The sequence below is a fragment of the Podarcis bocagei genome, assembly GCF_964188305.1.
Source record: "Podarcis bocagei genome assembly, chromosome: 6".
Taxonomy (NCBI): Eukaryota; Metazoa; Chordata; class Lepidosauria; order Squamata; family Lacertidae; genus Podarcis; species Podarcis bocagei.
This window is the reverse complement of record NC_138130.1, coordinates 80,421,834-80,436,686: the sequence shown is the minus strand read 5'-3', so window position 1 is coordinate 80,436,686 and position 14,853 is coordinate 80,421,834. Positions and strand designations below refer to the sequence as shown.

Below are 14,853 nucleotides of genomic sequence, written 5' to 3'. Positions count from 1 at the left end.
TTCCCTCGCAGGGAGCAACCTCCTCTCGCCTGTGGCGCTGCAGTTCAGGAAGGAACGTCCGCAGGGCGACAGGACTGAACCAACTGGGAGGAGGAGGAGCAAACGCGCGCCATTTCCACATCTGCGCTTGCGTCGCTGAGACTTGGCGGCAGATTTCGTATTTCGAGGAAGTGGCGCTGCTGCTGCTGAGGCGCAGCTATGGAGACCGGTCAGTCTTTCGACTCCCTTCTGGGGTGACGTGGCTCGCGGCAGTTTATCTCCTTTCCGTGGCTCATATGCGCTTTCTGTGCTCGTCTTTCCGCCGGCTGCCTGCCCCTGAGGCGGTTGTCGCCCTCCTTGCTCTCCTCCTTCCACCCCCTGAAAAAAAGCCCTTAGACAAGCGGGGACCAAGTCTGAGGAAGGGCGACGTTTGAGGTCTATTGAAGGGCCACCTTTTCATATATGGTTGCTGTATATTCGCTCCCAAGGGATTTAGACGCTCGTGGGGTTTTGTGCATCGGGTAGCATGTACTTTGGCCAGACTTGGGTAGGCAGCAAAATGTCTGGGGCTGGACCTGGGTCGAGGACATGGGCGTGGCTAAGGGGAGGGCAGGAAGGGCAATTGCACCCCCCCTTAGAGCCACCAAAATTATTGACGTACTCAATTGAGGGTCTGCTCCCCCCCCCCGCAGATGCCTGCCCCCATAACGAAAGCTCGCTCCTCATAATGTCCTCCTTTAGGGGGGTGTTTTAACGCGGGATCTCCCTCCCAAAATAAGCTCAACAACTTTAGGTGGCTGTCTCCTTTAAAAAGCCCATGGTCCAGGGGGATTTACTTAAGAAAGTAGGAACGGGCATTGTACTGACTATTGATACATCCAGCTCAGTGTTGTTCACACTGACTGGCAGCAGCTCTCCAGGGGGACATTTCCAGTCCTACCTGCAAATGCCAGGGACAGAACCCTCTGCATACGAAACAGTTGTTCTGCCACTGCATCACCACTGGGAGGGAGGGTCAAAGACAGTCGCTCTTGGGCAGTTTGTTTTTGGCTGCACCCACCCATGCAATTTGGTTGTTAAGTACAATCCTAAACATGCTTACTCAGAAGTTCTACTGAACTAATTGAGGCACGTGTTCTCGAAGCTACCAGCATGAGTTTGACCAAACTGCGGGAGGCAGTGGAAGACAGGAGTTCCTGGCGTGCTCTGGTCCATGGGGTCACAAAGAGTCGGACATGACTAAATGACTAAACAACAATTCTTACCGTGTTTTTCGCCCTATAGGACGCACCGGTCCATAGGACGCACCTAGATTGGGGGGGGGGAATAAAGGGGAAAAAATTATTCCTCCCCCCCAGGCGCAGGGCTGGGACTGGGGAAGCCCAAGCTTCCCCAGACCCCAGAACGAGAGCCAGAGCGATGCCGAAGCTGTGCGCAGCTTCGGCATCGCTCTGGGAGCTTGCGGCTGGGGGAGGGGGAAGCCCTCCGCCAGCCTCCAAACCACGTCGGGAGACAGCGGGATGGCGCGCTGCGCCTCCCCGCTGTCCCCCCAGCTTGCGGGGCTGGCGGTGGGGAGAAGCAGGCTTCTCCCCGCTGCCAGCCTCCAAAGAACGTCGGGAGACAGCAGGATGGCGGCGTTCCGCCTCCCCGCTGTCCCCCGAGCTTGTGGTGCTGGCTGTGGGGCTCTCCTGAAGCCTGGAGAGCGAGAGGGGTCGGTGCGCATCTATAGGGCGAAAAATACGGTACTTGTGAGCTCTACAAAAGTGTGTAATTTTTTTGGATAAGGGTAGGGTGCTTCCAGGTAAATGTATGTGTGCTGTTAGACCCTTGTACAGTGTGATGAAACGTATTTTTGGAAATTAGTCCAACTTTAGCCTTTAACGTTTTAAGAGGAGGAAGCCCCAGCTCGTTGACCATTTTAGTTGCCCTCTTTTACATCAGTTCTATATACAGTGGTGCCTCGCAAGACGAAATTAATCCGTCTCTTCGTCTTGCAGTTTTTTCGTCTTGCAAAGCACGGCTATTAGCGGCTTAGCGGCTATTAACGGCTTAGCGGCTTTAAGAAAAAGGAAACAAACTCACAAGAACTCGCAAGACGTTTCGTCTTGCGAAGCAAGCCCATAGGGAAATTCGGCTTGCGGAACGACTCAAAAAATGGAAAACTCTTTCGTCTTGCGCGTTTTTCATCTTGCAAGGCATTCGTCTTGCGAGGTACCACTGTACTGTATCCTTTTCGGTTTCAACAGCCAATTGGGATCTTATTAATTTATATGTTTGGGATTTGTCCCAATGTGCATAAATTTACACTTGCATTGAATCTTCCTTGGGCATTCTGTTGCCAGTTTGCCCAGTTTCAAGATGTGCTTTTTAAGAATTCTTAATAGTTTGCTGTCATCCTCAAGTTTGACTGCTTCACTTCTTTTCCATAACTCCTGATAATTTATGAATGAATTAAACAGTCGCAATACATTCTTGTGAGATCACTGCTTACTGCCTTCCATTGTGAAAATACCTATCCTCTACTTCTTGTATGTCTTTTATCAGAGGATCTTCAGAGAGACCCTTGTTCCACAAGGGTCTGCTGTATGTTAACAATTGTTTTAATACAGTGGTACCTCGGGTTAAGAACTTAATTTGTTCTGGAGGTCCGTTCTTAACCTGAGGTACCACTTTAGCTAATGGGGCCTCCCACCACCGCGCAATTTCTGTTCTCATCCTGAAGCAAAGTTCTTAACCCGAGGTACTATTTCTGGGTTAGCAGAGTCTGTAACCTGAAACGTCTGTAACCTGAAGTACCACTGTATTGCTGCATGCCAGTTATCAGGCTGGTGTGCCTTTGTGTAATTTTTGGCTTCCCCTCCCTAACTGTTGTTGGAAAACTGATGAATTCCATCGAGTCCTAGTCAAGTATCGAATTTTAGATGTGACAATTAACACAATTCTTCATTGCTTCTATGTACAATAAATTTGTTTTAGAAGCCTTTTATGTAATCAGTAGTTCACGTGTGGACATGCTAAGGTTACTCATTTTCCACAAATGCATAGGAACAGTTTTTTGTATTTGAAATAATGTAACATAACTTCCAGACAATTTGTTTCAAATATATTCTTGCTGAGCAAGGATAAACATGGCTTCTGCAAAGAGAAATTTTGTTTCCCTGTCTTTTTTTTATGTACTATTGCTTGACATTATAGTATTAACCAGACGTTGTGCAGTTCAACTTTAGAAACTTGAGACAGTCCCACAAAGAATCCTGATTAAAAAAATAAAAATGCAGGAATAATATTTATTCCTATAGTACTGTAAAACAGACTTCTAATACTGTATAACACTTTGATTGAAATCAAATGTGTTTTACTGTAGCATGATCAGATTTGTTCCTATGCACTTTTTTCTAATGTGAAAGGATTATGGTAGTCAAACCCAAATTGTAGCCACTGTGCTTTTCTCTTGGTCCCCTTGCTGCTGCACTATGAAGACCTAAGCCATGGTTTAGTTTGGCATTAAGTCTGTCCCTGGGCTCACGGCTTGTCTTGCTCCGGACAAATCATGAGCTGTAGCCAAGGTGTGTTCTTGGCTTCCTACTCATCATTATTTGTCTAGGGAAGGCAAACTACAACCCTGGGTTGGGTTGTACGCTTAGCCAGACCGTATCTTAGGTCTGGGTAGCTGAGCAGCAGGACTGTGGAAGGAGTTAACTGAGCACAATTTCTGCTGCTAAGTACCCACATAGTCCACACTTAAAATGTGCTTGGCTGAAGGTTAAATGCCCCTTATCTGGACAACATTTCTTCCTCCCATAAAGTCACATCTGTGACTGCAAATTGAAGTAGCTACAAAATATTTAGCATTACAGTGGTACCTCGGGTTACAAACACTTCGGGTTACAGACTCCGCTAACCCAGAAGTAGTACCTCTGGTTAAGAACCTGAATGCCAATTTTCTTGTTTTAATTCAACCTAGTCTTTTTAGGTGATATATACAGTGGTGCCTCGCAAGACGAAATTAATTCGTTCCGCAAGTCTCTTCGTCTTGCGGTTTTTTCGTCTTGCGATGCACGGTTTCCCATAGGAATGCATTGAAAATCAATTAATGCGTTCCTAGGGAAACCGCCTTCGGACCAGGTCCGGGGACAGTCTGCCCCCGGACCTCTTCTGAAGGCTGGGGGGGGGGACAAGGGCTTTTCTTCCCACCCCCAGCATTTTAAAAAACCCTGGGACAGCGGAGGACTTCTCCGCTGTCCGGGGCGATCTTAAAATGCTGGCGGGCGGCATTTTAAAATCGCCCCGGACAGCGGAGGACTTCTCCGCTGTCCGGGGCGATTTAAAAGCCCCTGGGAAGGCAGGCAGGGGGGACAAAGACTTTCGCCCCCTGCCCGCCTTCAGAAGGTTTTCCCGCCCCCCGCCCCACTTCGGAACAGCTTTCCGAAGTGGGGCGGCTGGGGCAGGTGTCCCCACCCCCCCTCCCCACTTCGGAACAGCTTTCCGAAGTGGGGCGGCGGGGGCAGGTGTCCCCACCCCCCTCCCCACTTCGGAACAGCTTTCCGAAGTGGGGCGGCGGGGGCAGGTCTCCCCGCCCCCCCTCCCCACTTCGGAACAGCTTTCCGAAGTGGGGCGGCGGGGGCAGGTGTCCCCGCCCCCCCTCCCCACTTCGGAACAGCTTTCCGAAGTGGGGCGGCGGGGGCAGGTGTCCCCGCCCCCCCTCCCCACTTCGGAACAGCTTTCCGAAGTGGGGCGGCGGGGGCAGGTGTCCCCGCCCCCCCTCCCCACTTCGGAACAGCTTTCCGAAGTGGGGCGGCTGGGGCAGGTGTCCCCGCCCCCCCTCCCCACTTCGGAACAGCTTTCCGAAGTGGGGCGGCGGGGGCAGGTGTCCCCGCCCCCCCCTCCCCACTTCGGAACAGCTTTCCGAAGTGGGGCGGCGGGGGCAGGTGTCCCCGCCCCCCCCTCCCCACTTCGGAACAGCTTTCCGAAGTGGGGCGGCGGGGGCAGGTGTCCCCGCCCCCCCTCCCCACTTCGGAACAGCTTTCCGAAGTGGGGCGGCTGGGGCAGGTGTCCCCGCCCCCCCTCCCCACTTCGGAACAGCTTTCCGAAGTGGGGCGGCTGGGGCAGGTGTCCCCGCCCCCCCTCCCCACTTCGGAACAGCTTTCCGAAGTGGGGCGGCGGGGGCAGGTGTCCCCGCCCCCCCTCCCCACTTCGGAACAGCTTTCCGAAGTGGGGCGGCTGGGGCAGGTGTCCCCGCCCCCCCTCCCCACTTCGGAACAGCTTTCCGAAGTGGGGCGGCTGGGGCAGGTGTCCCCACCCCCCCCTTCGGAACAGCATTTTAAAATCTCCCCGTGTCCCGGGAAGATTTTAAAATGCTGGGGGTCGGGCTGCCGACCCCCAGCATTTTAAAACCTTCCCGGGACACGGGGAGATTTTAAAATGCTGGGGTTCGGCAGCGCTTCGCTCCCGACCCCCAGCATTTTAAAACCTCCCCGGGACACGGGGAGATTTTAAAATGCTGGGGGTCGGCAGCGAACGCTTCGCTCCCGCCCGCCAGCATTTTAAGATCGCCCGGGGCAGGCGGGGGGGAAGGCAGGCGGGGGGGAGCAAAGACTTTTGCCCCCCGCCGGCCTTCAGAAGAGGTCCTCTTCTGAAGGCCGGCTGTGGGCGAAAGTCTTTGCTCCCGACCGCCAGCATTTCCCTATGGGCTTTCGTCTTGCAATGCAAGCCCATAGGGAAATTCGTCTTGCGAAGCGCCTCCAAAACAGAAAACCCTTTCGTCTTGCGGGTTTTCCGTCTTGCGAGGCATTCGTCTTGCGGGGTACCACTGTATAGTGGAATGGATGCCAATCAAAAAGTTGAGCAATACATAAATATTTTTATTGCAAACGCTGCATTGGTTGTGTGTTATCAGATAATACTTGAAGCCAAACACAAAGAACTAGAATTCATTGCAAATATGATACAGATTTTGAGAATATTGTAATATTATTTTGCAGGTTCATTTAACAACACCAGTGATGTTATGGATAAGAAAAATGTTACTACATCTCCAAAGAAGCCATCTTTCTTTGAAATATTCAAAGCGCAACGTAGTGAATCAGGTACCTCGGGCATTTATTATGGTGCTGTGAACAACTCTTTTCAATAAGTTATGGGCTTGATTAGAGCTTTTCCCGCAACAGCAGCACAAGTAGAAGGCTGCTCATGCAACCAATCTTTCCCCATCTCTTAACCCCTCCCCCCAAAAGGACATACTGAATACTGAATACTGTAATTGTGTCATTTGGGGCTACAGGGGAGTGAGGATTTGAGTATGAAGGAATTCTCTTTCAATCTAGGTTGCATGTTAAATTTTGAACTAGTAGACCCCTGTCTTTCCACCTGATCAGCAGCTGGAATAAGTAGGGGGTTTGCTTCTTCAAATTCTCCTGCCTGCCTTTGTCCTGTCCTGGCTACTTTATGCTGACAGAATCTTGGGTAAGACATGTGAGAAGCCAAAATTTCACAGGATTGTGTTGGCAGGCCTGAGATTGTGGGGAGAGGCTATTTTCCTGCAAAGTGGGGGTCGAGAATTGGTTGCATAATACTGTCTCAGGCTGTACCTCCATTTTTTTGACAAGTTCAAAATAATGGTATATGGTCATTCCATAGTTACTTTTTCTTACAAGTGGGGCACGGTATCCTGCATAATATATTCCTTTTCTTAGATTTAGGACCCATAAGTATCAACTGGTTTGAAGAACTCAGTTCAGAAGCTCCACTGTACAACTCTAAAAGACCAGAAGAACCTGAACATAAAACTAGTGACCTGGACCAAAGTAATTTTAAAACACCACAGAGGAAGCTGCCAGCAAAAAACCAATTTGCATCAACTCCAATGATATTTAACGAACCAAATAAATCTGTGCCATTTGTTTCTCCTATACAAGAATTGGGTCAGAGCAAAGCAGAAGCAGGTGAGCAGTTTTAAATGAAAGATATAGAAATGTGAGGACTTGGATTTATTGCCATAATATGGTAATGTCCATTCTTTTGTCCCCTCCACCAAATAAGTAAGCTGTTTTAAAAATATTTTGTTCACTGCTTTGAACTTTGAAAATAGTGGCTTATAAATATTCAGTTGGTTGTTTTCATGTGATGATGGCTAACATTATCACACTTAATGTTTTTCAGTGCTAAATGGAAGTTTTCTGCATACACCCAAGATTTTTGAGGTACTTCCCTTTTTCTCCGATTTTCTAGCTGTTGAAATGAAGTTAATTCAGGTGTTTGTTTTTTTTACAAAAAAGAACAATTTTTATATATTTTAGGTTCAGACACCAAAATCTGTTTTTGAAAGCTTAGGAGCAGAAGCTGACCCTGAGATGACTTGGTCAAGTTCATTAGCAACGCCTCCTACACTTTCTCCAACAGTCATAATAGGTAATGATAGCAATGTGACTATGTCAAAAATACTTTGCTATTTAATTTCCCTCATATTAAATGCTGTGCTAGGGAATTGAGTTTTTATGTTAAGATCATATCAGTGAACTCTAATGAGCTGCATAATTGATTACAAATTACTTATATTTGATATTTCAGCTAGAGGAAATGATTCGGTTTCTGGAACAAAGCAGCATAATGAAAGAATTGAGTTGGTGAGTGGCTTTAAGGGTTAGAATATGTCAAAATAGGCAACTTTTGGAATAACCTTCATGTCCACAGCTAATTTGTAATTTATATATGTTAATATCCCCTTTTTGCGTTCAGGTCATGCATAGTCTCATCTCCAAATACGGTAGAAGTCCCAAAACAGATAGTATGCATGTGCAGTCCACATCAGGAACAGAAGATGTGTGTGCAGAAACTGACAGCAAAATCCACAGTGAGCATTGCTTACTATTTTTTACTGTTTAATAACTATTTGTATTTTATTATTTGGGTAGTTCTAGAATATGTCTACCCATTTAACTATATTGTACCTAGTGCAGACAGCAACAACTATGACAACTCACTAAAATAAAAATCCACTAAAACTTAATACAAATACCTTTGCGTGCTTATCACATATATTATTCAATAAATAATAAAAATAACAAAATTAAAGGTTCAGTTCTTTCCACCCAGTGCTGATGGATGAGGGAAGATAAGAATGGCGTGTAGGTGCCTCTCCACTCATACGAAGGGTTTGTACTATCCCAATTAAATGTTATTGTTTATTGCTTTTTCAAATTCCCCCAAGTTTCAAAAGCAGTTTGTAAACTGCAATAGGGGACTACAGTTTGAGAAAAATAAGTCTAAACTCCCACTGTGTTCACAGAAATAATTTTGTAGTTCTTTAGATCATAGGGTGTATGTATATGTGTGTTTAATATACACACATGCACATCTGCACTAATCCAGTTCTAACACTGCTTCAAAATAAATCATTTGATACATATATTGGAATGCGTGTTATAAATGAAATGTGAAATTAGAGTCCTTCATAAAATATTGCTTTCTCATGTTCATGGTTTTTTATTTACAGATTTTGAAAGGTTATTAGCTGGATCCTTTGGTAAGAACATATTTCCCAGTAAATTAGGAGAAGATTATATGCTACCAAATGTACCAATGGATGAAGACACGTATGATGGAACAGAGAAAGATCTTTCTGTATGCCTTGCAAGCAGCAAAACCTTTCTAAGAAAACCACAAAGAGTCAAGGAAAGTAAGACATGTTCTGATAAAGCAAAACGTGAATATCAAGAAACTGATGAAGACAAAATTATAACAAAATATGGAAATTCCGCCAAATGTCACCTGCAGACTATTCCAAATAATGGAATGCAAAAGCACTCTGTGAATCAGAATAGCATACTGAAAGAAGAGGAAATACCATCATCTTTGCATTGCTCATGGTCTCAGCTGGACTTATCTGGACTTGACATAACACAGCTTGAAAAAACATCCTCACACTGTTCTGATTCATCTCCTATATCACATATCAAGAAGTGTTCTGAAGATAGGCAACTATCTGTTAGCAAAGAGTGTGCTAGTACTGAAATGCTAGAATCGTGTATTCAAACCACATCATGCCTAATAAAAGGTAACAAGCTGCTAAACACCAGTTCTCTGGAAATAATACCACTGCCTGAAAACTCTCCATTGCCTGTTGCGATTATGAGCAATAAGAGCCCAACGCTGGTGAAAGATTGTGAGGCTGAGCTGGCATCTGTCATAAATGTTTCAGACGGTAGTTCCTTCATAATGGAAAACACAACTTTTACAGAAGCTGATAATAGTTGCTGTAATTACTCAAGAGAAAATGGAAAAAAGAACTATGATCCTCTAGGTAGTGTTTCTACCCAAGCTGCTGGTGATGTTAGTGGACTTACAAGGGCGGGGTTGAAAAGTATGACCTCACTTTCTCGTTTGAAAAAACGACCTAAAAAATTTATGTATACAATAAATAATACCCCAGTTCACCAGGAAGAAGGAACCACAAAGAGAGATGGCTCCTCTGCTTACCTTGTGCCAACTTGTGCAGATTTAAAATCTTACGACTCTGAAATTTCTGCAACCGCCATAAGAAACGAAGGTAGATTTGCATTTTTTCACCCTGTGGTTTTTAAAAAATCAAAATATTAAACCTCCATTCCTGTACTTACTATAACTATGTTTTTGCTATGAACTAGACAGTCATGTTCACTGCATTGAAAAGGCCCACTAAATTAATATATTTGCATATGTGGATTATATATTGCTGAAGTTAATTGTTTACCATGGCAAGTATATGGGATTCTCACATAAGTGGTGGCAAATGCTGCATGAAAAGAACATGAGTGGGGAAGAGACACATGCTGAGGGAGGACAGTCTTACAATTTGAGAGGCTTCAGTGGGAAAAAAGAAGCAGGTTGGAGCTCATGATGATTTGCAGCTGCAGCCTAAAGCAGCTCCCTTTTTTCTCTGGACATTCCATTGCAAGGCCACGTGGCTGCAAGTTTAAAGTTAACTTCCATAATTAGTAGTGACTCCTTTATTATCATTTATTGAAAAAAAATGTTTTTGTTATATCATCAGGTCTTTGGGCTTGCTTTCTTGAAGTGGCCTCGTAGTCAGAAAGTAAAAGTGTGCATTTTGTTCAGCAATCACAGCTGATAAAAAAACAGGTTAAATAAACTGCTTAAGCAGAGCCATTTTGTTGGTAATTTATTATGTCAAAAGTTAGAGTTGTTTAAAAAAGGGGAAAAAATTAAATGTCTCAAATGCATAGAAAAAGTATTTAGTAATTCCTCCGATAACAGCAATATTGAATGCAAAAGCACAAAGTATTAGCTGCAGCATACTTCATCGTGGTTACGAGACATTCTGAAAATTGATTTAGTACACTAGACTAAACAAAAGCTGGTGAGAGAGAGAATTTTTTATAAAATATAATGGTACCATTCCAACTAACATTACTATCATGGTTCAATTTCTTACAGAACAAAAGGAAGACATGCATGCTAACAAACACGTACTTGAAGAGAAACAGCAAGTAGAGTCTGATAAAAACTGCATTCTTAGTAACATTTCCCATGAAGCTCCACTCAATTACACAGAACGTAATTTTACAGATCAGTTGTCAATACTTCAACAGACAGACAACAGAAAAGGAACAATTATGCCTTCTAGTAATATATCTGCTAATCATGAAACAGAGTCAAGTGAAAGCATGTCCCATTCAGTTGGTCACAAGATAAATTTACAAAGAGAGAATGGTGAAAGATGTGTCAGTCTTAGATGTTTCAGTTCATTGCAAGAAGCGGTGATGGAGGAATCTACATTGGGAATACATGCATCAAAAACTGGAAACCAACAAGCAATCTTGGAATCAGCTACACAAAAGTTTTTGGCAAGTGGCACTCAGGTGGCTGAGCTTGGGTCTCAATCAAAGGAAACGCCAAAACCTACTGTAGATGACTCTTTTAAGCTTATAGCATTGGAGAAAAAGTTACACCCAAGCCAGCATCTACAAGTAGACTTAGCAGGAAATGCTGAAGCTAGTGAGCACAGCTGGTTAGGTGGTATAAGTCATAGCAGAACTGAAAAGTTTGGTGGCTTCAGAACAGCATCCAATAAACAGATAGCACTGTCTGATTGCAACATTAGAAAAGGCAAGTTATTGTTCAAAGACATAGAAGATAAATTTATTGAGGGTTTTCCTAGCGAAGGAATGCAAAATATTTCAAATGAAAATGCACAGAGAAGTGTTGAGATATCTTCACTTGGAATGAACAAACTGACTGAAAATTCATCTAATTTTTCACACGTTTCTGATCTGCTCGGTATTCAGATGAATAGTGCCCAAATTATTTTCCCCAAGTGTGCCAATTCTGCTTTCCAGAATGTACTGAGTAATCAACATCCTGAAGGAAAACTAAATTTAACAGCAAGCCAAGAAGCTGAAGTTACTGAAATTTCTAATATACTAGAAGAAACAGGTAGTCAGTTTGAATTTACACAGTTCAAAAAGCATAAGATGGTGGCATTCAATAATGCTGATGAGATGTCTGGAAGCTTTGATAAAAAAGATATATGTGCTGAAGTTTGCAAAGAAAATGATTTTGAGAAAAGCTCTGAAGAAAAGGTTCAAAAAGACCATGATCTGTCTCCCAATAAACATATAGGCACAGCTGAGAAATCTAAAATACAGATACAAAGTAGTGAAGAAGCTACATCCATTAATTCAAGCACAAAACAGAACAATATTTTTGTCCCAATTGTTTCAGCACCATCACAATTCAATTTGTCTGATCTGGGGAGCTGTAGTGCAGCTGGGGGCAAAGAGATGAGCTTATATGTTGATGCTATAAAGAAAGCTACAAAATTAGTCGGCGATCTGGATGGAGTGAATGAAATGCTTAGCCCTCACCAAAAAATATTGCTGCGTGATTGTTCAAATGGGTGCAACAATAGCTGGAGTAATCCCAACTGCATGAAAGAGAGAGAGATTGATTGGCATCAGAGGATCAAAGAAGTAAATGCTGAATATTTGATGAAAAAGAATTCAAAAGAGACAATTAAATTTGTTAAAGAAAATATAGAAAGTAAGTCAAAAATTGTAAATTATAATGAAGGCAGTGTTCAGATTTCTAGTACTACAGAAGTTAACCTAAAAATTATTAAAAAATACTCTGTCTGTATGACAGGAAATGAACGGTCTTCCTTTGAAAATAATCAAAGTGTATTAGTCTCACATCACTTTGTAAACTGTGAAGAAACTCAGTGTAATTATAATTTGCAAGAAGCTTTGTCAGATCTAACATGTTTAGCTGAAGTTGCTAAGACTGAAAAAAGATCCACCTTTGCATTGAATAATGCATATGGAAAAGAAAACTGTAATTTAAATCAAGAGGAGGAAAATGTGAGCAATCTAGAAAGTGGTTTTCTACAGAGATTTCACACTGTTGCTGATGGGAACATATTTGCAGGAAAAAGTAAAAAGCTTCATTTGTTGGCTGCCTCCTGTACAAGAGAAGAACTAGAGACTATGCCAACTTCCAGTCGGAAGACAAGCCCTAAAAGCAAAAAGGGAGATGTCAGTTCTGTAAAAGAGAATATTAACTTCAGTGAAACTGAAAGGTCCAACCATCAAGAAATTTCTGAAATCAGAAAAGAGAAACAGATTACTGCAATGGGTTTTCATACAGCTAGTGGTAAGCAAATTACAATTGCTAATGAATCATTAGCTAAAGCAAAGCATCTTCTTTCAGAAGATGAAACAGTTTTTCCAGAAATGGAGGAAGAGGTTAGTAATTTTATCAAGCCTATAATCCAGGAGAAAAGAAATGAGAACATTACCAAAGTTAGCAAGGAATTTGAAGAAGGAAATGAAAAACATGAATATCTGTATCCTGAAGGTAACTTTGAAGATCTTCCAGATTTGTCCTCAAACACTATTAAGAAGACTGAGGATCTTGACACTATTAAAGAACTTTCTTCAGAGATGAATGCATCTGAATCAGATTTAGTATCTCACACTAGAGGGGAGAAAGTGAACGAAGGCTTGTTGACAAAGAATAATCTGGCATGTACAAAAAGCAAAAATATTTCAAAAATTGAATTTATTGACTCTGCTATTGATCAGCATTTGCCTGTTGAAGGGTCAGATATTAGTGCAATGCAAAGTTTTCAGGACTTGTCATCTAGAAATACTGGCAATAATAAAAGCCTCGATTCCTCAAACTTAATTTGCAGTATCACTTCAAAGGCTAGTATTTCTGATTTAAAGAGTGAACATTCTTTGTTCAACCAATTACCAGATGAATGTCATAAGAAAAATTATGTGTCAGAGAATTTAACTTGTATTTCTCAAGAAGTAGCACCATCAAAAAATGTGTTTGCTGAAAATAATGTTCACACTTATGATGAAACTTGTAAAAATGAGAGTAGCATGATACAAAAATGTGACTTAAGATTGTTCAGTACCAACGTCTTGCAGAAATATTCAGCCAGTGAAGCATCAACTTCGACTTCAAAACATCAGAAGGCTAAGCCAGTTGCATTCAATACAGCAAGTGGTAAAGCTGTTGAAGTTTCTCAGGAAGCATTAAAAAAAGCCAGGCAAGTACTTCATGAAGACTGCTATAAATCTGTAAAAGAGAACATGGAATCTCAACCTAAAACAAATAAACAGGACCTTTTAGAAAGCTGTTCTGATACCTGTGGCACTGGAGTGTGTATCGATTCTAATAACTACTCATCTGCAGAGAACAATCCAGTGGAAAATATAATTGCACCTCAGTTTTCTCAAGCCAAAGAGTGCTGTGCAGATGAGCACACATTAAAGTATACTGAATCTATGACCTTGAACACTCACCCTGAGTTATGCTTTCAAATGCATAATAAGCAATCTGATACATGGACTCCCAACAAACAGAAGTGTATCAAGTCAGATTTTATTACTGATAACTCTGGGTTTTTTAGCACAGCTAGTGGAAAACCTGTCCAGTTATCTGAAGAGTCATTAAAGAAAGCAAGACTGCTTTTTTCTGAAATGGAAAATAATTCATCAGATCACCCCAGTCATGTCTCTAACTGTGATTATAGTTATGGTGAAGTATCTTCTCCTGGGAGCAAAGAAGCTCCAAAGAAAGACACAATGCTTGCATCTCAAGGGAAAAGATTTTCAAATACTGAAGCGAATGCAAATATTCCCTGTGGCTTTGCCACAGCAAGTGGAAAACAAGTACAAATTTCTCAAAAGGCTATCCAGAAAGTTATGGGTCTCTTAAAAGAATTTGATGGTGTTAGTAGTAATAGTTTTTCTGATGCTCAACGGAGTGTGGGGCAAGGTCCTGTAAAAGTTCTTGCTACAGAGGCCATAGAGCAGGATGAAGTTATTTCAGAGTCTAAACCACAAAAGAAATATAAAGCACTTCATTCAGCCACAAGTACACCTAATGAAAATAAGATTATAAAAATATCTGAGTTAGAAGAAAACTTTACATGTTCAAAAGAAATTGAGGCTTTGAAGATAACCCAACCGTGCCGGAGTAGAAGCAAAACTAAATGTGCAGCAAATTGTGGTACTGCAACAGAAGGAAATCTGGATCCTCAGTGTCGTCATTATGCACAAACTCCGGAAAATTACTTGGAAATAGAAGCTACAGAAAGTGCCAAAGCTTTCATGGAAGATGATGAACTTCCTGATGCAGAAGTACAGAAAAATAAAAATTCCATATTGAGTTTTGAGAAACCTAATAATTTTCTGTCATATACAAGAACTGGAAAAAGGCACATGAAAGAAGAAAACACTTTTGGTAGGTGGCTGTTTTTTTAAAAAAAAAAACTGGGTTGCACTGCGATTGATCTCAGTTTAGTTTACTTTGAATGAATTAGAGGGGAACAGTAAAATAATTAGCAGGGAGCGAGACATCTTAGAA

The 14,853-nt window shown here is 42.6% G+C and overlaps 1 protein-coding gene across 2 annotated transcripts in view; it reads left to right on the top strand.

Annotated features, from left to right (window-relative positions):
• BRCA2 (BRCA2 DNA repair associated) overlaps positions 1 to 14,853 on the top strand; it is a 38,222-nt gene continuing 23,369 nt past the window's right edge. The window contains exons 1-9 of one of the 2 annotated variants that reach the window (XM_081197847.1): positions 1 to 208; positions 5,961 to 6,065; positions 6,672 to 6,920; positions 7,138 to 7,178; positions 7,275 to 7,386; positions 7,546 to 7,601; positions 7,714 to 7,828; positions 8,471 to 9,523; positions 10,411 to 14,730. In XM_081197847.1, the coding sequence (XP_081053973.1) occupies positions 199 to 208; positions 5,961 to 6,065; positions 6,672 to 6,920; positions 7,138 to 7,178; positions 7,275 to 7,386; positions 7,546 to 7,601; positions 7,714 to 7,828; positions 8,471 to 9,523; positions 10,411 to 14,730 (6,061 nt within the window). In that variant the 5' untranslated portion in view covers positions 1 to 198. Of the gene's footprint in view, positions 209 to 238; positions 527 to 5,960; positions 6,066 to 6,671; positions 6,921 to 7,137; positions 7,179 to 7,274; positions 7,387 to 7,545; positions 7,602 to 7,713; positions 7,829 to 8,470; positions 9,524 to 10,410; positions 14,731 to 14,853 lie in introns of those variants that run through there. The other variant, XM_081197848.1, reaches the window with a different exon arrangement.